The 22,130-nt window shown below is 45.3% G+C and overlaps 1 protein-coding gene across 2 annotated transcripts in view; it reads right to left on the bottom strand.

The window, feature by feature from the left end:
• Positions 1 to 22,130, bottom strand: part of PIK3C3 (phosphatidylinositol 3-kinase catalytic subunit type 3) — a 148,827-nt gene that overhangs the window by 30,209 nt on the left and 96,488 nt on the right. Inside the window, exon 23 of one of the 2 annotated variants that reach the window (XM_053301985.1) lies at positions 11,276 to 11,366. The exons of the other annotated variant lie outside the window; for it this stretch is intronic. Within the exon in view, the coding sequence (XP_053157960.1) occupies positions 11,276 to 11,366 (91 nt within the window). The remainder of the gene's footprint in view (positions 1 to 11,275; positions 11,367 to 22,130) is intronic. 2 annotated transcript variants of the gene reach the window in all.

Raw genomic sequence — 22,130 nt, 5'->3', positions numbered from 1 at the left:
ACCTGTCTTCCTGTCCAAATACCAGCCGGCTGCAAGATGTTCTCCAGGGTGCTTTATATTAGTCTTAGACATCTGCAGCCAAAGAAGCAACTGCCTAGTTGAAATCAGGGTGAACTTCGGCCCACCTCTGCACGGCCAGCTCGTTGCTATTTGCCCCTCATTTGACCGCTCAGGGTCACAAGGCTGTTTTAACCAGGGGACACACAACGAGCAGAACTCTCTGATCAAGCAGCCCTCCTTTCCCTCAGCTCCTGACTTCTTACCAGCAGCCCTGGCCTGCCTCTCACCCAGCACGATACCCCACAGTCAGGCCTGATCCTCACCACTATGCGTTTTCTTCAGAGTCCCTAGCTCAGGGCTTTTAAAACTTCTCTCTTTTGTTGCAGGTATGGACCAGTGTTCTCTCTAACCTTTTTCATCTGTGTGCAGAATGAGTTTTGAAGTGGGTGGCAGTATCAAGGCAGTGCACACACACATATATTCCGAGTGGGACCTTCCTGATTCAACCTGAGCGGGATCTAAAATTAACTGAGCAGACATTTAAAAACTTGCAAGTGTGCTCATGCCTTAGAGGGAACACTGGTATGGAACCCCCAGAGTTTTCAGCCAACATAATTGGACAAACCATTATTTTTGGACATCCATCATTCTCTCTTCAGAGACATACAAAAATGGTTTAAAATCTATCATTGTACACTGTTCCCCACGATCATATTTTGTTATATAGTCTGATAAAGCACCTTGTAAGAGTGAAAGATGTAACTATGAAACAAACAGATACTGTTCTAATTGTATTATTTGCATTCCTATAGCAGGATCTGGTTATTCCAATTTTTGCACTGAACCTCACAATACTGCCCCGCAGTGTTCCCTCTAACAGGGATTCCCAGTTGTTGTTGACTACAACTCCCAGAATCCCCAAGCAAAAGCCATTGGAGCTGGGGATTCTGGGAGTTGTCATCTACAATATCTGGGAATCCCTGTTAGAGGGAACACTGCCACCGCCCTTTCTGGTTGGTGCTGTATGGACCCCCCAGAGCCTCAAGGGTCACCCATGGACCACAGTTCCTTGTAACAGGGATTCTCAGATGTTGTTGACTACAACTCCCAGAATCCCCAGCCACAATGGCCTTTGGCTGGGGATTAGGGAAGCTGTGGGAATCCCTGCTGTGATGAACACCACCATGGAACCCTACCCTACTCCAGAAAACGTCCCCATGGGGACTGACAAGGCAAAACCAAATTGGCTCTCAGAGCATGAGGTTGGCACAAGATCCAAGAGATGGTGGGAACGGTGCCTCCCAGCTTCGACTGGATCTGTCCCCTCGCCTTTACTGCCACATCCTCACCAGTATTATAGCTATCAACAAAGGGCCAGGTGGGACATACTTCCAATATGCCTGGCCTGGGAGTTATTCGCACTTGACTTCAGGGTAAGAGTTGAGTGAAGCCACTTCCAAGTACACTCGCGGCATTGAGGGGAGCAGCCCTTCCCCTTAGCTCTCAGTTTTGTTTTGAAACAAGTCCACATAGCATGTGCTCCGTGTTTTCCTTCTAGCCAATTGTGGGGGCCGGGGCTCCTGCAGAGACAGATCCGCATTTCGGAAGAGAGCATGCCTCTTATGCGAATGATTGTACATCAGTGCCTCTCCCATTTGCTCCGGCGTTTTCAGAAGTAGCAGCTTAAAACCAGCACTTTAAAAACCTGGACATACGTCGAGATAAGCTAGAATTCACATCACAAAGCCTGGTTTGTGTGTGGAGTACGTCCAAAAATCTTGAAGGGACTTCGAGGTAATTTTGGCTGGTGTGTGAAGGCACACTCTTTCTTCTGAAGGCGATTTGGGGCAGAAGCCCTGAGTGTAAAGCCTCCTGGGGAAGGAGCACCTCCCCTCATCTCCTCCATTTCTCAGTGATGGGTGTGTGTGTGTGTGTGTGTGTGTTTGTAACCTTTAATACCACATTTTAGCAAAGTTGTTTATCACAGTTTTAACCCCTTCCCACAAAGCACTCATGGTGGTTTACAAACTCTCACCCTAACCCACTTCCCAAGATGAGAGTGGGTGGGAGGGGAGGAGTAACTGGCCCAAGGGATGCCTCTGAATTCCAGTTGCAGGGGAGCGGCAAAAGGAAAGAGGGCATGCCTTCATCTCCCAGTTGTGCCCCCACAACACATGGGACTGATCCAGAATAGGTATGATTAAATCCAGCCAATAGCCTGAAGCTGGCAAGCAAGTATACATCTGTATAGCGGGGATAAAGATGACCCGACTGTCTTACAGAGCTGTTCTAAGAGCAAAAAGAAAAAGCCTATAAAACCATTGTGAAGTTTACAACGCAAGAACATAATAGTATCAGGCAAATTTAGGTCTAATCATTCCCCACGTCCCTCTGGTGACAAAAGCTTTCACTGTGACACTGCTCTCGATCGCAACCGTTGCGGGAAACCGAGAACTCTAATTTATTCACAATCTTTACTCAGTCGGTGTTTAAAGCTACTCGTAAGATGATTTAAAACGCTTGAAGTATAAAAGCATTCTTCCCCCTTTCTTCCCGATTTGTCATCTTCCAGTCTTTGTCTATTTAAATAGAACAATTTACACCCACTGATACTTAACGGCGATGTGGGGTTTTGTCTACCAAAATATTTCCCTGTGTTGGATCGCTATAGCAACTGTATTCTTCATTAAAAATAATCAAAGGAAGTCTTCTTCACAAGCAGCACACTCAACTGCTTTGAAAAAGCAACACACACACCCATCTTTTCTCTCCATGCCTCCTCTTTGCTAATTCCTTTCCAAAAATAATTAAAAGAAAAGGAACCTCCCAACATCCTAATGCTGCACTTGCAGGAGGACGCTGAACTAGCATAAGACTGTTGTGCTATGTTTGGAGTCCAGACTAGTATTGTGCTGGCCACAAGGTGAACAATCTGTGGAATGCCTCATACGTTTTGTAAGTAGATTTTATGCAATAGCAGGGTTTTGAGCATCCCCATGATTTCGTGCAGCTCTGCAAACTTCCTGCACTAGTGCAACATTGTTCGTTGCCCAAGTGTAGCATCGGTCAGGACGTTGGCTATTCTATTCTAGGGAAGGGGATTCCTTCCCCCTGCCCTTTTGGACTCTTGTCCTTGTATTCAAAGAGAGTCAAGCAGGTCTACAAAAGGCTATTAGCCATAATAGCTAAATGAGGCAGTGGACCTCTGAATACTAGATGCCTGAGGCTACTGTTGCCATGCATCTAGAGCAGTGATTCTCAAACTTGGGTCCTCACGTGTTATTGGACTTCAACTCCCATAATCCCCAACCAAAGGCCACTGAGGCTGGGGATTATGGGAGTTGAAGACCAATAACACCTGAGGACCCAAGTTTGAGAATCCCTGATCTAGAGTGTCTACCCCTCTAGATGCGTGACTAACTGTTGAAGACAGGATGCTGGATGAGACGAACCCTACATTCGATTCAACAGGGCTCTTCCCAGAGTCCCCTAAGCCATTTTTAGACCTGATTTTTTTTGGTCAGGTCTACCTACAGAAATTCACAACTTTTACTGCTGTGGTAGTCACTCGTTACTTTTCAATACCTGATGCCCATGTGCCCCCTAGCTACACCCTCGGTGGCTGCAGGCTCGGCTGTCATGAGAAGGTCATCATGCCCACATAACATCATGGAAGAGGGACTCCGGTTCTCATGCCGAATACTGCTGCTATATCCAGAAGGATATCAACTATTCTCCTGCCTCCTCAGAAGAAGCATATTATCATAAAAATAAAATCAGCAGCAACAATAATTTCAGTCTTGGACAAAACAACCTAAAAAAGCAACAGCGCTTGTTTAAAGGTGGGCAGCAATGGGACAAGGTACACCTTTCACTGGATCCACATCTGAAGTGCCACCACCACTACGTTTTGCTATGAACATTTGTATAGCACTTTTCAAAGTTTTCAAAGTGGTTTACATAGAATGAATGAATGAATGAATGAATGAATTGTTCCCTATCCCCAAAGTGCTCACAAGCGAAACAGAAATACAAGGGATATGCTAGCAACCACCACTGGTAGGATGCTGTGCTGGGGATGGATAGGTACAGTTGCTCTCTCTCTGCTCAATATGAGAGCACCAGCACTTCAAAAGGTGTCTCTCTGCTCATTTAGGAGGGTTTAATCAAAAGAGTCCTCTTGCTGGTTACCATACTTCCAACAGGAATGGGGTGGGGGTACTTACAGGAGTACTTCCAAAAGAGAACAAAATTCTCACAGTTTCTTGATGGGGTTATGCTGATTCACAGGGTCACTCTCATGAAGACATGGCCAATACAAACCCAACCACACTGATGCTGAACCATGTAGCCACTTGAAGTGCCACTATTATGACAAATATTTATATACCTCTTTTCAACAGTCCATAGCTGTATGATTCCAATCAACTGGAATCACACCAAGGAAACCTCCCCACAAATTATAGCAGAGTTCTCGCTGTCTCTAACAGGGATTTTAAATGAATCATCAGCAGGACCCTCCATAGTTTAATCTGATACCTTGTCAACACATGGAGTGGAGTAACGGGATAGAGTCCTCAGGTGATGAAGTGGACTCTACCAATCAAGCAATCTTTATTACGGTCAAAGACCAGCACAGTGGACTCTACCACTTTAGACTGCAGGCGGAAAAGGACATTTTCAACATCCCCCTATCTAAAACCATCTCACTGGAATAGAATCACATAATTTTAGAGCTGGGACGGACCCTGGAGGTCTTTTAGTCCAACGCCCTGTGTGGTGTAGGAATTTGCCTAAGTTTTCCTGACAGAGGGCCATCCAGCCTCTATTGGAAAACTTGCAGTGAATGGAAGTCCATCACTGCATGAGGTCAACTGCTGAATAGCTCCTACTCTTAGGGTATTCTTCCTAATGCTTAGCCTGAATTGGCTTCATCGTAACTTCAACCCACTGGTTTTAAACAAGTCCACTCTCCCCCCTATGCAACAACCCTTCAGGTATTTGAAGATGGTGATCATATCTCCGCTTAGTCTTCTCCTCTTCAGAGTCTCCATACCATCTTTGTTGCCCTTCTCGGAACCCTGGAAATCTAGCACAGCAAGGTGGTGGCTACATCAGGAGTCCCCCAAAGTGTCATTTATTTATCAGCAGGATTTTTAATATGCAAGAGTCTTCCAAGGCAGCTAATAATTAGCAGTTAAAACAAGGATGGGGAAAAAACAAAACAAAACACACCAATGATAAAAGACAGGACAGAAGACAACACCACACAACAGTAACTGGCTGAAAAGGTGGAGGTGGAGGGAACATAAACTACTTCTTCTATCAAAAGCATGCTGGAATAGAACTGGTTTTCAGCAGGCATCTGAGTGCAGGCTAGACAAACCTGCCAGAGTAGAGAATTCCATAGTCTGGGCAACATGGCTAACATCCTATCTCAAGGGTGGGCAGACTTAAGGCTTCTGGGAGCTACATTTCCTCCCAGAGCCTTGGGAGCAGCCAGCACAAAATGGTGGCTTGGGGAAGCAAAGCCAGCGACAAAATGGTGGCTTGGAGAGGCATAGCTAGTCACAGAAGGGCAGCACGTACAAAAAAATTGCATCAACATAAACCTCCTGAATTGCAAGAGAATGCTGCAGCAGGAAAAGAAGAGAGCAAAAGGCACTGCTGTGAGGGGGAATAAAATGGAGATTAATGGTGGGGGAAGAGATTGACTGTAGAAGGAACCTAGGAAGCTGCCTTCTACCGAGTCAGATCCATTGGTCTATTTAGCACAGTATTGTCGACACTGACTGGCTACAACTTCTCCAAGGTTGTAAGCAGGAGGTCTTTCCCAGCCCTACTGGAGATGTCAGAGACTGAACCTGGGACATTCAGCATACAAAACTCTACCAATGAACTGTGGCCCAACCCCCAAAGGCAGCATATGTGGTTCCCCATCCAGGTATTGACCACACCAAGACCTGCTTAGCTTCAGCAAGGTGGCTGTATCGTGTGCCCTTAGACCATGCTCTGAGGCTTCACTTGGAGGACGGAGATTAAGTATGACACAGCCATGCCTGCAGTCAACTAGCCCATTACGTCTGTGGTACTGGCTGGGAAGGAGGGGAGGGAGAAGCAGGCCTAAAATCTGTAGAGCTGCTTCAAATAAGCCTGAGAGCTACTAGTCGCTACCTAATGCCTGCCACTGCCCCCGAATCGTACCATCCAAATGCAGCACCTTGGACAGCAACGAGACACAAAGCAGGGCCTCCAAAGACAACACGTGTGAGTAGTTAGGATCACATATGCAGGTTTCTCTCTCTTCCTTCCTCACACTGAAGCTTGTGTAATAGGCTCTCTCCGCTTGTGGGCTTCCCAGAGGCAGACAGTTGGTCACTGTGGAAAGACTGCTAGACTCGATGGGCCTCAAGTTTGATCCAACTGGGTTCTTGTTAAGTTAGTACTTGAGTTTCAGACTTCAAAGATTATAACCAGGACTTGGAAATAAACCAGAAGCCAATGAAGGTGTTACAATATCCTAAGGTCATGATCTGAAAAAACAAACAAACCAGTTCCTGGTCAAAACTCTACTGAACACTATTCTGTAAAGGTAAAGTGTGCCGTTGAGTCGGTGTCGACTCCTGGGACCCACAGAGCCCTGTGGTTGTCTTTGGTAGAATACAGGAGGGGTTGACCATTGCCTTCTCCTGCACAGTATGAGACGATGCCTTTTAGCATCTTCCTATATCGCTGCTACCTGATATAGGTGTTTCCCATAGTCTAGGAAACATACCAGCGGGGATTCAAACCGGCAACCTCTGGCTTGCTAGTCACGTCATTCCCTGCTATCCCGTACCACTCTTCAAAGAGTTGACAATCCTACAGAATGACCAGAACTGAAACACACAAATTGGTCCGTTACTGTGATGCATTTCTCTCTCTGATGCAGTCTTGTTCTTTTTTCAAAAGGGACTTTGTGCCGTTTCCTGCACTGAGCAGGGGATGGGACTAGGTCCCTTCTATCTCTAAAATTCTATGACTTGCATCAGGAGACAACTGACTTAGAAATACCATCTGCATAAAACAAATAGCCATGCTGGCCTTGTTATTCGAGAAACATAACCAATTTTACAAGCCTTTATCCTCAACCCTCCCATGAAAGTGATATTATGGCTGAAATTGGGCTATTGACTTCATTCAGGCAGCAAAAGGTAATTTAATTTTACAGGTCAAGGAAAAACAGATCCTTATCTTATTTGAGCTTCTTGAAACCTGTATGGATTTCTTGTTTAAAGCTCTAAACTTTAAAGGGGGATGGAAGAAAAAAAATCAATCAAGAGACTGAAAACATCTATTTAATTCTCCTCTCCGCAACATACAGTATTATCTTGTTAAATTAGTTTGAGCAAGCTTGCCAGGTGAGCCGAGGGAAGTTTAAGAGAGAGTTGCCGACCCTCACTGCCATTTGGAAATCACAAGAAAAGTGTAGTAGAAATGGATCTTGAGATTCACGGGTTCATTTCCCACAGTTTCAGTGATCTGCAGGCCATCTGCCGGAATACCAGTTTAGGTATTATGGGGGTTAGTTTCGCTTATTTGAGAGCTACCGCCTGCCATAGCTCAAGTGTCCCAGTCACTTGTGGAGCCTACCCGAAGTGGGGAGGGTGGCCATTTAAACGTTAAACCTCCCCGCCCGTTGGGTTAGGTTAGGCACTCCGATATTGCGGATTCCCTGTTCGCGGGACTTTCCTGGAATGTAACCCCCGAAATACTGGAGGGCTTCCTGTATTGTTCGCAATGCAACTACATGCACTCCGCGTTTTATGTAAGCACACAGACTGAATGATTGTACAAAGAATAGGCCCACACACCAGCTAGGGTATGAACCAATGCAGTAGAAACAACTGGAAAATGTCAGAGCCAGTGTGGTGTAGTAGTAAGAGTGCTGGACTAGGACCGGGGAGACCCAAGTTCAAGTCCCCATTCAGCCATGAAACTAGCTGGGTGACCAGTCACTTCTCTCTCAACCTAACCTACTTCACAGGGTTGTTGTGAGGAGAAACTTAAGTATGTAGTACACCGCTCTGGGCTCCCTGGAGGAAGAGTGGGATATAAATGTAAATAATAATCATCGACTTTATAAATAAAACGTTTAAAAGTAGGGTGAGGTCACACATGTGTATTGTACAACAACTGTATCATCAGGGGACAATTTACACACATAAAACAGACACACATTTTCACATTGCCTCAACACAGAGTACCTCTCATTGGAGGCTGTTCTCAGATTTGGGTGCTGTTTGTTCAGTGTGTGAGTGATTAACACACACAGTTGTAGGCACCATAAAAGTCGATACCCGCTTAAATAGTTTTATCCACTTTTTATTACAGAGGCTCCTAACTTTGAGTCCCCAGATGTTCTTGGACTATAAATTCCCTTATCCCAGCCACAATGGCCAAAGGCAATTTGCAGTCTGGGGACAAAAAGTTGGTATCCCCTGTTTTCTTGTATGTCTGAAAGTGAGTTGATCAGAGAACATCTGTATAATTAGATCAACCCTTTATGATCTGCTACGCCAGCTGGCATCTGCTCCTCAGCTTCCAGAACAGCTTTTGGAAGGCAAGTAAAAACACGGGTTTTTTTTAACCCAGGCTTTTAGATGAGCACTATATTCTGTGTTGCTCCTGCTCTGTATACTGTTGTGTTTTATTGTGTTTTTGTTTCCCACTAATAGCTGTGTGATATTTTAAATATTGAAATTTAATATTTGTATTGTTTGAAGTGTTTAATATATCTGTATTCTTTTAAAGATACTGTAAGCCACCTTGGGGTTATTTTTATGAAAGGCGGTATACAATTCTGACATGAATACATAAATAAAAGCACCGTTTGGGGATGTATCTCCATTCTGGCAGACTAACATACATTAATAAATGACATGCATTTAGTATTCCTTACAGTCCCTCAACCGCATTACAGCAAGACAATGTATAATTCCTATCCTTGATTATATCTAATGCTGTAACCTTTAGTTGCATTATTATTATTTTAAAAAGACAACATATCACACAAGAGCAAAAGCAACTCACTGTTCTAAATAGAAATGGATTACTTAAGTTTCACAGACACCCATAGATAACAACTGACCCTCCCCAACAGTGCACAGGAGGACTCAGAAAAGACAAAAAGGTCATCCGCACCTACAGTTACCCGCTCTGAAGAGTAATTTGAAAATAAATAAGATTCAGATATAGAGGTGCAGCAATTGCACAATAAAGCAAGTCTTTGCAAGACTGGCAATATTCAAAAAAGCTGTTCCATTTTTTAAAAAAACCCTTGAGAAATACCTCTTAGTGCTTGGAATGCTAAGGTAAGGGTGCAAGAAATACACTGGGACAGAGAGAACATGGAATCCCACCAATGCGAAACATGCAAGCTGTTACCCACGCATTAATAATCAGCCAGTTAAGCCATGCCTTAATGAGCATGAAAACACAGACAAGGAGACTCTCTGTGATAAAGGGAGAATGTCAGACTGCTGGCAAGAAAGCGTCCAAGGCGAACACAAACACCATCACGTCAAGCAACAGTGAACTCCTGACAGAGATAAATGAGACTAAACTAAATGGCAAGTCAGAACTTGAAGGCTACATATGAAAAAAAATAAAAGCAGCATGATTCTTGAAATCCAGAACGATTGCCAATTCTTTTCTTTGATGGCCAAACTTCTACCAATTATATATCCTTCTTGACTACACTTCAGTCAATGACAAGGGTAAAAAACAGGAAGCCTTCACAACAGAAATCAGAAATGTTCTAAGAAGTGGCAATTCTCCTTATTAGAATTAAAGCAGACCAGATGGAAGATGACACAGTTCTGAATTACCAAAACATAGCGATACTGCAGATTGATTTTGTTGGGCAGACTCCACACTTTTATAGACTTTTTCTGTAGAACACCTCGGAGGTTGCTTCTGATTTTGTGTTTCTCGCTTTGCAAAAGTGGGGGGGGGGCAATTCACACTGCTAAATTCCTCTGTGTGAGCGTGCAGCACACAAACAATTGTTTGAGGGATGGTTAGCGCACAGTCTTATGCTAATGTTTGATCAAATGCATAGAGGGTTGGGATTGCAATGGGCATCAGATTTGCACCTATGCATGTGGAGCTCAGCAGATGCAAGGCAAACTGCATCGCTGCATACTTTGAAAACAGGAGTGCACAAAGTTTATGGTTCAGGCTGACATGGGTTGGGCTCTCCTATATGTATATTCACTCTCCTGAGCAGGCCTTGCTCTTGAATCTGCCACTAACACAGATCTGGTTGGCAGGGACCAGGGACTGGGCCTTTTCAGTAGTGGCCCCTCATCTTTGGAATGCCCTCCCAGAGGAGCTTCTCCAATGAGTTTTCATCAGAACGTGAAAACCCTCCTCTTTCAAGGTACATTTTAAATCTGGTTTTAATCATTTTTAATTCAGTTATGGCATTGTGTTAATGCGTTTAATTGTTTGTGGGTTTTTTGCCATTTCTTTCAATAGTGTTGATTCTTATTGTTGTCTAATGGTGGGATAGGGGCATTTTAAATAAACAAGCATTCAGATGTAGCCTGCAAATTCATGGATAGTTGGAGAGGGCCCAGAGTGAGGAGGGAGTATTGAACAGGGGCAAGGGGTGTTAGCATTATCATGATCTCAAGTTCCCCACTATGCATTCGCTTCACCACCAGCATTGTTGTAGATGGGAGCGTTGGCAGCCATATTTCAGGTTGCACAAAACGCTTCCCAGGGAAGAGGAGAACAGCAAAAATGGTGTGCCCCCACACGTATGAGCGTCTGCTCTGCAGAAGAGTATAAGCAGTCCCTACACGTGTGCTGCTTTTGTCTGCAGGCACGCAGCATTAGCCAGAACATCAGTCACTGTATTTGTCAGTCCGGGAGTGAAATTTATCGCCCCCTGCCCCTATTGCTTCTGTGTGGCTGTGGGCATCACAGGAATGCCCACAGCATCACTCAGATGGCACAAGGGCATCAACTCAGGGCTGAAGGATCTACCCAAGAGACAGACTGGCACTGGTCCTTTGACCTTCCAGAATTCTCTTGAAATACAGATAATTTAACAGACGTTACTACTTTCTCTCGCAAGTAAAACCGTGAGCAAATCTCTAAACACACCCTGACTAAAGTTTGGCACGGCAACTAGGAGGGAAGGGGGCAGATTAAGCGACTTTGTGGGTGGGTGGTGGCCACATCTTAACTTGGATTTGCTTTGTAGTACAATAAACTGTGTGTTTACCTTTCTCACAGTCTTGTCCGGCTCAAGAGCAATGTCCGGAATGTTGGCATCGACCATCAGGGAGAACAAGTTCAAAATCAAGTTGGAATACCTACGGCGAGGAGGGGAAGAGAAGGTAAGGACGCTTTGGGTTTTAGAAAACGTCTGATACAGAATGGAGCCATGACAAGAGAGTTCTGAACATCAACACACATTCTACATCAAAATTATTATTTTCACAGAGGAAAACAAGCAGACACTAAGTCAGGCCTGCTCAACTTACGCCCCCCCCCATCTGTTTTTGGACTACAACTCCCATACTCCCCAGGCACAGTGGCCAATAGCCAGGGAACATGGGAGCTGTAGGCCGACATCTGCAGGAGGACCAAAGTTCAGCAGCCCTGCCCTAAGTGGTTGGCAACCAAGAGACGAGCTTCCCTGAAAAAGGTCAATGCATTAAGGAACTCTAGTCTTCCTTAGAAGCTCATCAGGGGTTTCTTAATTATGAGATCAGTAGTGGCAGACAAGCTTTTCTGAAAGTCTGCTTGACTATCAGCACCACCAGCCTTCCCCGAAATCACAAGCCTTAGGGGGTGTGAGTGAGTTCTAGACTACACAGAGTTTTCAGAGAACATGAAGGATATCCAGAAGAAGAAAAAAGGAGAAGCACCACCAAGGGGACTGGAGGCCAGGAGCCAAAAGCCCTCTCCCTACAAAAGCAAAAAGGAGGGCAAAATAGGGGCAACGCTTTCTAGGGACAAGTATCGGAAAACAGGCTGATAACCAAGGACAGTGGGAGCAAATCTGGCTACTGTTTCTCACCAACTGTACGCTCCCAAATATGCCCCCGAACCTTCTAGAATAGGGGTTGCCAACCTGTGGTCCTCCAGATACGGCTGAACTATAATTCCCATCATCCCCAGCCACAATAAAATGTAGCAGGGGATGATGGGGATTGTAGTTTACTTGTTACATTTTAATCCTGCCCTATACAGAGGCTCTGGGCAGTGCCCAATACCACCACAAAAAAACCCCAATCATTTAAAACAACACACACACACACACACACACACACACACACACACACACACACACACAGCTTTAAAGAAATAATATAAAGTGATTAACATCTAGACATTTAAACAAGGAAATATCAAAACAAGATTGAAAAAAGGTTACACAGCAATAAAAATGGCACACACTTTCCTGCTGCATCAGATTAAACTGGCAGAGGCACCATCCGGTGAAAATCCTTCAGTCACTAGGATTTGACTAGCATTCACATTCACACACCCAGGATTGCAGCTGATCCATACGTGCAGTGAGTGTCAGTCTAGAACCAGTGAACCTCAGGTTCAAATCCCTTCTCTGTCATGAAGATCACTAAACGACCTTGGAGAAGTCATCATCTCTCAGCCTAGCCTACCTCACAGGGTTGTTGTGCACCACCCAAAGCCTTTGGATGGGGCAGTATAAAAATGTAACCAGCTAACATGGAAACACATACCATGCCTTGGGCTCCTTGGAGAAAGTGTGCAACAACATCCTTACACCTAACCGGATGGGGCTGTAGCTCAGTGATACAGCATCTGCTTTGCATGCAGATGGTCCCAGGTTCTGACCCTGGTTCCCCAATTTAGGGCTGAGAAAGACTCCTGCCTGAAATCTTGGAGAGTCAGTGCCAGTCAGTGTAATACTGAGCAAGATGGACCAATGGTCTAACTTGGTATATAATAAGGCAGCTCTGTCCACCCCGCATGTGGTGTAGTGGTTAGAGTGCTGGACTAGGACCAGGGAGACCCGAGTTCAAATCCCCACTCAGCCATGAAACTAGCTGGGTGACTCTGGGCCAGTCACTTCTCTCTCAGCCCAACCTACTTCACAGGGTTGTTGTGAGGAGAAACTCAAGTCTGTAGTACACCGCTCTGGGCTCCTTGGAGGAAGAGCGGGATGTAAAATGTAAAATAATAAAAATAAAAACAACAATAACAACATCTACCTATGCTTATGTCCCCTCTGGAGATAGAATCTGCTTGTAGAGAGCACCCTCCTGTCCCACAGGATCTCTACCTACTGCTCTTGTGCCCAAGCAAACTTAAGACAAGGTTGGATCTGCCAGATCTCCAGTGTTGGATCTGCCAGATCTCCAGTGTTGGATCTAAGCATGCAGAGGGGTGGGCACGGCGCCTGGTACACACAGGCCTGCCTAAGCAGAGAACCCCGAATCCTCACTCTGAATAGCAGCTTTGTTAGAGCCGCGTGACTCTTGATCCTGGATGGCTTTAAAAGAGGCTTAGACAAATTCACGGAGGAAAGGGCTATCAAGGGCTCCTAGTCGGATAGGTAGCGAGAGGCCACCTACAGCCTCAGAGGCAGGACGCAGCAGAGCAACAGCAAGAGAGAGCGAGAGAGCATGCAAACACTTCCTTCCTGTGGGCTCCCCAGAGGCATCTGGTGGGCCACTGTGGGCAACAGGATGCTGGCATTGATGGGCTTTGGGCCTGTTCCAAAAGGGCGATATTTGTAACTGTGCCACTGTGAGCATGGACAGGGGAAGAGACCTGGTCTTGTGGCAGAATGAACTGCCCCCTTTGCTAAGCAGAGTCCACCATGGTTTGCACTGAATGAGAGACTACATGCGAGCACTATAAAATCTTCCCCTTAGGGGGTCGGGCCTCTCTGGGAAGAACATCTGCATGCTTGCACGCAGAAGGACAAAGGTTCCAGTCCTGACTGCATTTCCGAGATTCCTGCCTGCAACCTTGAAGAAGCTGCCGCCAGTCTGTGTAGACAATACTGAGCTAGATAGACCAATAGTCTGACTTGGTATATGGCAGTTTTCTATGTTTCTATAGGTGGCAACTGGGGGCAATTTTGCTGGCCCCTCCACCTGTGCTCACGTCCAAGCATGGCTCTTATGCCCAAAATAGATGCTGACCAAGCGCCTAAGAATGATGCAATTCAACAGTATCAGGGACAAAGGTTTTATTTAGAAAAAAAAACTATGCACACTCTAAAAATTTAACTTCTGAAACCGAAAAGCCATTTGCAACCATTAGAGAGGCACAGCCTGGCAGCTGTCTGACTTTTCCCATTTAACTTGGTGAGCCAGAAATGCCCACTGCTCTCTCCAACGTTTTCTTATTTTATTTTTGGTCTCTGCAAAGAGCTGCTTCCTATTTCTTCCAGAGATAACTCCAAAGCTGTTCAACAGAAATCTGAAACCACTTCTGCTTTTAGGCAATTATTTCAAATTGTCATATCTGTGCAGTGGGGGGAGATGGGAATTTTTTTTTTTTTAAGTGTGCATGAGAGGGAATAAGGGGAGGAAGAGGAGAGGAGATCAAGGACATGCATGAAATATGCCTTCAAATGGGGAAAAAAATTCTATTGCAAAGCCTGGTTATAGAGCCCAGAAGAGAGTAGTCTGGGAGAAGCTACCCTTGAGTGTTAGCCCCCACCCAAAAAACCACTATGGGAGGGAAACCTAGCTCAGGACTCCAGCATTGCAAGAGGGGCCTCTAAGAATGTGCCCCGTCACGGTCCCAAACTGAACTCGGCTCCCAGCAGATATTTGTCCGGGGAGAAAAAGTTCTTATTGGCACCAGCCTCCTTCTCAGAGCAAAAAACAGCAACAGGGGGCCTGAGCTGGATTAGCAGGGCAGTGGGGGGCAATCCCTCTCCCTGCCACATCCTCATCCCCCTTTCCCTCAACCATGCTCCTACTTAGGGGGAAGAAAATAGCCCAGGGCCCACCACCTGCTTGCATAGCTTGGCTCTCAGCTGCCAGCAGAAGACTTGAAGCTGATCACTCATCTGGGTTCAACCTTTGCACCCAGAAAAACGCACCAGAGTGCAAGAATTGCACTGGAGCTCTTGATGCAGGGTTGCAGGTGCTTATCCAACCCAGAAGAGTTCTTTTGGTCATACCTAGATAGATCCTGCAGCAGAAAAGAGCCAGCATAGGATAGTGGACTAGGACCGGGAAGACCCGAGTTCAAATCCCCATTCAATCAACCATGAAACTCACTGGGTGACTCTGGGGCAGTCATGCATCTCTCAGCCTAACCTCACCTCACAGGGTTGTTGTGAGGATAAAAATAACCATGTACTCCTCGGAGGAAGAGCGGGATATAACTGTTTCCCCGAAAGTAAGACCTACCCCGAAAGTAAGACCTAGCAGTAATTTCTGATGTACCGCTAATATGCCCTAGTGCATTTTGGGGGGCTAAAATTAATATAAGACACTGTCTTATTTTCGGGGAAACACGGTAAGCACAAAAATAGAGATAGATAGATAGATAGATAGATAGATAGATAGATAGATAGATAGATAGATAGATAGCCCGAACCTCTTAGGCCCAGGCTATCTGGGAGAATACCTTTCCCTACATGTTCCCCATTAAGACCATCAGCTTAACAAGGGTTCTTCTTAGTCATCTTCTGTGAGTCTACACACTCTCTCATCCTGCCCGCTGCAGCATGCCATTTTCTCCCGTGGCTACGGCAGATGCTCAAACGGAGAGGATGACGCTTCTGCAGCACCTAAAGAGTGGCGTGGAGGCGGGGTTCCCGCCAATTCAAAGGAGCTGGAGCTCTGGAAAGCAGACGCGTTAGCTCTCTGCACAGGTGCAGAAGCCCACTCGTATTATTCACAGAAGCCACTCTGAAGAACATTTTGTTTAGGGCCCCCAACACATGATTCCTCCGGTGGGTGTTGCTGGTGTCTATCTTATGTTTCTTTTTTAGACTGTGAGCCCTTTGGGGACAGGGGGCCTCATTTATTTATTTCTCTATAATAAGAGAATGTAAATATTTATCTCATTTCTATTCCACGATGGGAAATTTTGTTGAAAAGAAGTATATAAATATTGTTTGTTGTAGTAGTAGTAACAGTAACATGCTGGCTTTCCTGCACTCAAGGTGGTCTGCAGCTGTCAAGCTTTAACTTGGGAAGAAGGCACATTTGTGGATGGTAGCAATTAGCAACAGCAGTTAGCCATAGTGGCTAAAAGGAACCTCCATGTTCCGAGGCAGTGTACCTCTGAATAATAGTCACTGAGGATCAAACAGCAGGCGAGGGCTCCCTGCCTGGCTTGTGGGCTTCCTAGAGGCCTGCTGTGTGATGCAGCAGCTAGAGGAGTGAATGCAATCTTAGGTAAAGGTAAAGTGTGCTGTCAGGTCGATTTCGACTCCTGGCGACCACAGAGCCCTCTGGTTTTCTTTTGGTAGAATACAGGAGGGGTTTGCCATGGCCTCCTCCCACGCAGTCTGAGATGACGCCTTTCAGCATCTTCCTATATTGCTGCTGCCCAATACAGTAATCCCTCGACCTACGAACTACTCAACTTACGTTGTTTTCGAGTTACGAGCGACAAAAAGACCGGAAGTAGTTGCTTACCGGAAGTAGTTGCTTACTCGACCTACGAATGTTTAGATGCGGCTTCCTCGAATTACGAGTGCTTTAAGACTTCCGTGGTGTGCTCCTCGACTTACGAAAATTTCAACCTCCGAACGTGCGTTCGGAATGGATTATTTACGTAAGTCGAGGGACCACTGTATAGGTGTTCCTATAGTCTGGGAAACATGCCAGTGGAGATTTGAACCTGCAACCTTCTGCTTGCTAGTCAAGGATTTTCCCGCTGCACCACTTAAAGTGGCAGTCTTAGGCTCCATTAATAAAAGCAGAGTGTCCAGATCATGATACTGTGCCCAGTATTTTAAGGAAGGTGTTGATAATCTGGAACGGGTTCCAGAAGAAGGCAATCAAGATGGCGAGAGGTTCAGAAACCAAGTCCTATGAGGAACAGTTAAAGACGCTAGGCATGTTTAGCTAAGGGAAGATATGGTTGCAGCCTTCAAAGATCTGAAGGGCTGTGAGAGAAGAAGGAGCAGACTTGCTCCAGAGGGCAGGACTAGAACCTATTTTTTTATTTTTACATTTATATCCCGCTGTTCCTCCAAGGAACCCAGACTGGTGTATATGGTTATGTTTATCCTCACAACAACCCAGTGAGGTAGATTAAGCTGAGAGATACGCGATTGGCCCAGAGACACCCAGTGAGTTTCATGGCTGAATGGGGATTTGAACTCAGGTCTCCCTGGTCCTAGTCCAACACACTAACCACTACACCACACTGGCTCTCTTCCTATGACAAGGAAGCAGATATGGGCTAGACATTAGGAGGAATTTCCTAAGCGTAAGAGCTGTTTGACTGTGAAATGATTGCCTCGTGCGGTGGTGGGATCTCCTTCCTGGGAAGTTTTCAAACACAGCCTGGACAGCCCTCTGTTGGGGCTGCTATAGCAGTTTCCTGCTCTGAGCTCAGCCAGAAGACCTCCAGGGTCTCCTTCCAACTCTTTGATCTGCTGTGGCTCCTATGGGGAGCAAGATGTTAGATCTGATAAACTTTTGGTCTGATTCAGTAGGGCTCTTGCATTTTAAGTTCTCAAGTGTCCCCTTACACAATGGCCATTAAAGTAAGAAATATGATTCTCAGAACACCACCTGCAGTTAAGTTATATACATTAGGGAGCATCCATCATTTCTTTGCAAAGCTATCCTGGAAGATAGTATGCCTTAAGAATTTAAAAGCTTTTGCCAGCCTTTCTAAGGGCTATCAACGCTGCACTGGTATGCAATTAATTAGCTAAAAAGTACAGAGAGCATCCCCGTTAGATGCTGGCAGTTTCCTATGATGGGGAGAAAGTGTCTCTTCTACCAGCAGAAGATGTTAAAAAGCATGCATGAATGCATGCATAAATAAGATGGAATAAACTTTAAAACCCCACCACAAATGTTTCCCTTTTCATATTTCAGGGTCTTTTCACTAGTCAATCCCCCCTGCCTTTCCTTTCAGTCTCTCTCCAGTATATCTAAACATCCATTCATTCAAAGTTACTTAAGACGCACCAAACGCACATCTTAGATTTCAAACCAGACCTATCTTTCTCCTCCCGTATCTTTTTAGAGGGGGAATATCTATTCTCATTGCTCTTCCCTTCCACCTTTAAAGCTAGCTTCTTCAACATGCCTCCCCTCCTTGAAATTAATTCAGCAGGCAAGTGTTTCAAATGCATTTCCTTTCACCGATTACCCTTAATATTCCCCGCTTCTATGCATTTTTATTCCACATATATCAAAGATCCAATCAAGATGACTGGCCATTTGCATCCCTTCCAGTTCAGGCTTCCCAATGACAAAGGCTACACTGGTAAAAAAAAATTCATTGTATGTTATTAGGAGCATTTCAAAGGCAATCCTGTTGTAAACGTTAGAATCGGAAATGTTTGTCACCTTTTAATCTCATTACCTATTAATGGCTCTTTCAAAAACTTTAGAGACTCAACTCTCAATCAATAAATTAATGAATGGACACAATTCTTCAAGACCTGAGGGTGAATCGTAAGAACTGCCACTATAACCTTGCTCTGATAACCTCATATCTACATTATTATAATGTCATTCTTGCTGGCCTGACTTCCTGCCACATCTCTCCTCGTTAGTCAATTCACAACACTTTTGCTAAACTCATCTTTCTCTCCTGACGCTATCTCCCACCAGCCCTCTCCTTAAGTCTGTACAGTGACTCTCCATCACTGTCCACAGCAAAGCCCACTTCATAGACTTCACCTTCAAAGCTCTCCACGCTATCCTCCTCCGTCCCTTTTCTGTCCTTACACCTGATAATCTTTCCCAAGCTGTCCCCAAACTCTGGATTTTCACATTATTGTATGAATGACATTGGCCACAGCTCTTCCCTTAGGAACACAGGAAGCTGCCAAATTGGTCTATCTAGCTCAGTATTGTCTTCACAGACTGGCAGCAGCTTCTCCAAGGTTGCAGGCAGGAGTCTCTCTCAGTCCTATCTTGAAGAAGCCAGGGAGGGAACTTGAAACCTTCTGCTCTTCCCAGAGCGGCTCCATCCCTTAAGGGGAATATCTTACAGTGCTCACACATCAATTCTCCCATTCATATGCAACCAGGGCGGACCCTGCTTAGCTAAGGGGACAAGTCATGCTTGCTACCACAAGACCAGCTCTCCTCCTATAAAAGGTAAAGTGTGTTGTCGAGTTGATTTCGACTCCTGGCGCATTTCTTCCTATATCGCCGCCTGATATAGTACCAGCGGGATTCGAACCGGCAACCTTCTGCTTGTTAGTCAAGCATTTCCCCCAGTGCACCACTTAAGGCGCCCTTGCTTCCTATGAGGAAAAATATTGGGCTTTGAATATGAAATTATATTGTATTATTTGGAGAAGTGGCACAGAGTCCTGAAGTTTAAGGCTGACACTGTTTTTCTGACCAAAAGGGGCCTCTAATGAGATGCAGTCCGGATGCTGCATCAGAATGGATGTTTACATGAGTGTAATATGTTGACAATGCATAATTATTGTATAACTTGCTCTAACAGAATCATCTCAATCGACACTGGGCCAGTTCAAATGCTACTGGCAGCAGCACACATGAAGGCAGGGATATGCTTGAGACCACACCCACTGGAATGTCCTCCATGGATGTCCCGACAACCTTCCAGTGCTGGATCTTGATGGCTTGTGGAGAATGTTCATTCAAATGGCCGGTAAACACATGCTCCAAACAGCAATGAAGGGAACACGTTCATTCGGACAAACAGCCCAAGGGACATGACGGGAGGGTATTGGGACATTTGTGGGAGACCTCCCAACAGACATGCTCTTGGTGTGCCTCCTTCCTGTTCATGTGTGTGGCTGTGGTATTTTTTTGCACTGGACTGACATTATTTTGATCCATTTGCAAATGGCCCCATCACTCACTGTAAAAGAAAGGGAAATGATAGGCACCCGCTTCTATCTCCTTACTGTTAGGATAATCAGACTATTTCCACTGGTGCAGGAATTTCCTTTCCCTTGTTAATCCCTTTTAGAATCCAGCTGAAAAAGTTACACTCAGCAAGGGGAACAGGAATTGTGTGCAATGTGGTTTTGAAGGATTCATTACATGAGTTGACATTAACCTACTGTATCCCCCTCGTGTATGTGAGAAAACAGTAAACATTACAAGTTTGGGATCTGAAGTCCTGAGTGCCCGATTAACTTCCGAAATTCCCCGTTCTCCATATCACCCAGAGTTTCATAAAATCTCAAGTGACATTTGGAAGCAGGCTTCATTCACCTGGGTTGCTTTCAAGTAGTTGAGATCTAGCTAGAAAGGAGCATTGGTTACTTACCAGGAAGGCTTCTTCTTGCTGCTTCTTGTGTGGGTTATCCTTCCCACATGCGCAAGAGTCAGAACTTATGTAAATTAGCTGAAAGCTACAAGAAGCTAGGTAGGATGACCCAGTTCTGGATGGGAGAGCATAAGAGACTGAGAAGCCAACTATAAAAGGTCCCATGCAATGATAGAGGAACAAGTGTCCAGAATCGCAATACAGGTGAGTAGAAGGTCCCTCAGTGGGCCAAGGCACCCAGTGTGTGGGCCGAGGTGTCCTCAAATCCAGCAGCAAGATGAGTCCTTCATGGTAAGTAACCAATGCTCCTTTCTCTGCTTCTGGATGAGGACATCTCATGTGGGACATGTCACAGCCAACTATCCCAAAATGGGAAGCTCATACCCATTGAGAGAGAAGTACCTGTTGAAGTAGTCATCTGTAAAATGTTGCCTATCCGACAAGTAAAAGTCTGGTTTGTAATGTCTGGTGAACATAGAGGGGCACTTTCAAGTGCTGCTCTGCAGATTTCATGGAGAGGAAAGTTGGTGGAGAATGTGGCAGGCATGGCTGCAGATCTAGTGGAATGAGCCACAATACAAGTAGGAGGTCGAAGATTTTGTGTCTCATAGGCTAGGGAAATGCACACCTTAATCCATCCGGCAATGGTTGGAACAGAACCTTTGTCCCATAGAAGAAAAATTCTGTCCCCCCAAATACAACACCTCTGACAGACAGTGAGGTGCAGTATGTTGAATATAAACCTTGAGGCATCTACAGAAATCTAATTTGTGCCATGCTTTTTCGGCTTGGTGGACAGGACGTGGGCAGAAGGATGGAAGGACAACATCCTGCGACTGATGGAAAATTGAGCAAACCTTAGGCTGAAATGAGGGTGACAGAGTCCTGTGAGAAGATAGAGGTTTTTATTCACTGACAGTGCTTGAAGTAAAGACATGTGTCTTGCCAATGTTATGGCTATGAGAAAAGCAATTCTGAAGGCAAGAAGTCAAAGTGAAATGCAGCAGATAGACTCAAGTGGAGTGGTGTGAAGGACATGTAAAACACTGAAGATTCCAAACGGGAAATAGTAGAGCAGCTCCCATGAGAAAGTATTTAAGATGTGAATGGGGTGAAGGTATATTTTGGAAATACCCAAGATGAATCCCACTAGAGATGATGTTTAGTGTTTAAGATCATTGGCCTTCAATCATTTGTTGAGGCTGTCTTGAAGGAATAGTAGCAAGTCTTTTAATGTCAGCTGAGCCCTTAGGGATGTCATGGAGATACCATTAAACAATCTCCAGGTACACTGGTATATCTCGTTGGTGGGAGGGAGTCTGGACCTTGGGAGTGTAACCCAGTTGACTCAAGAGGTTCCGCTCAGTCTCCAGGTGGTTAGCTTTAACCAGGCTAGTTTGTTGTGATAGACAGAACCTTGGTGGAGGTGGTCTGGGGACAGTGGGAGGAACCATGGCTTTGATGTTGCTAGATTGAGAATTTCCATGAACCAGTATCTCCTCAGCCAGTAGGGAGCTAACAGTAGGACTTGCGTGTTTGGACATTGTGGAGTAGGCGAGTGATTAGTGGTACCAGTGGGAAGGCGCATGTGAGTCTGGGAGGCCAGGGTGAGAAAAGGGCAGTGACTGCTTCTGTGCCAGGGCATGGGAACCTGGTAAAAAATCTGG

Source organism: Hemicordylus capensis, chromosome 2, assembly GCF_027244095.1.
Source record: "Hemicordylus capensis ecotype Gifberg chromosome 2, rHemCap1.1.pri, whole genome shotgun sequence".
NCBI lineage: Eukaryota > Metazoa > Chordata > Lepidosauria > Squamata > Cordylidae > Hemicordylus > Hemicordylus capensis.
The sequence above is the reverse complement of the archived record's forward strand: the minus strand, read 5'-3'. Positions and strand labels throughout refer to the sequence as shown.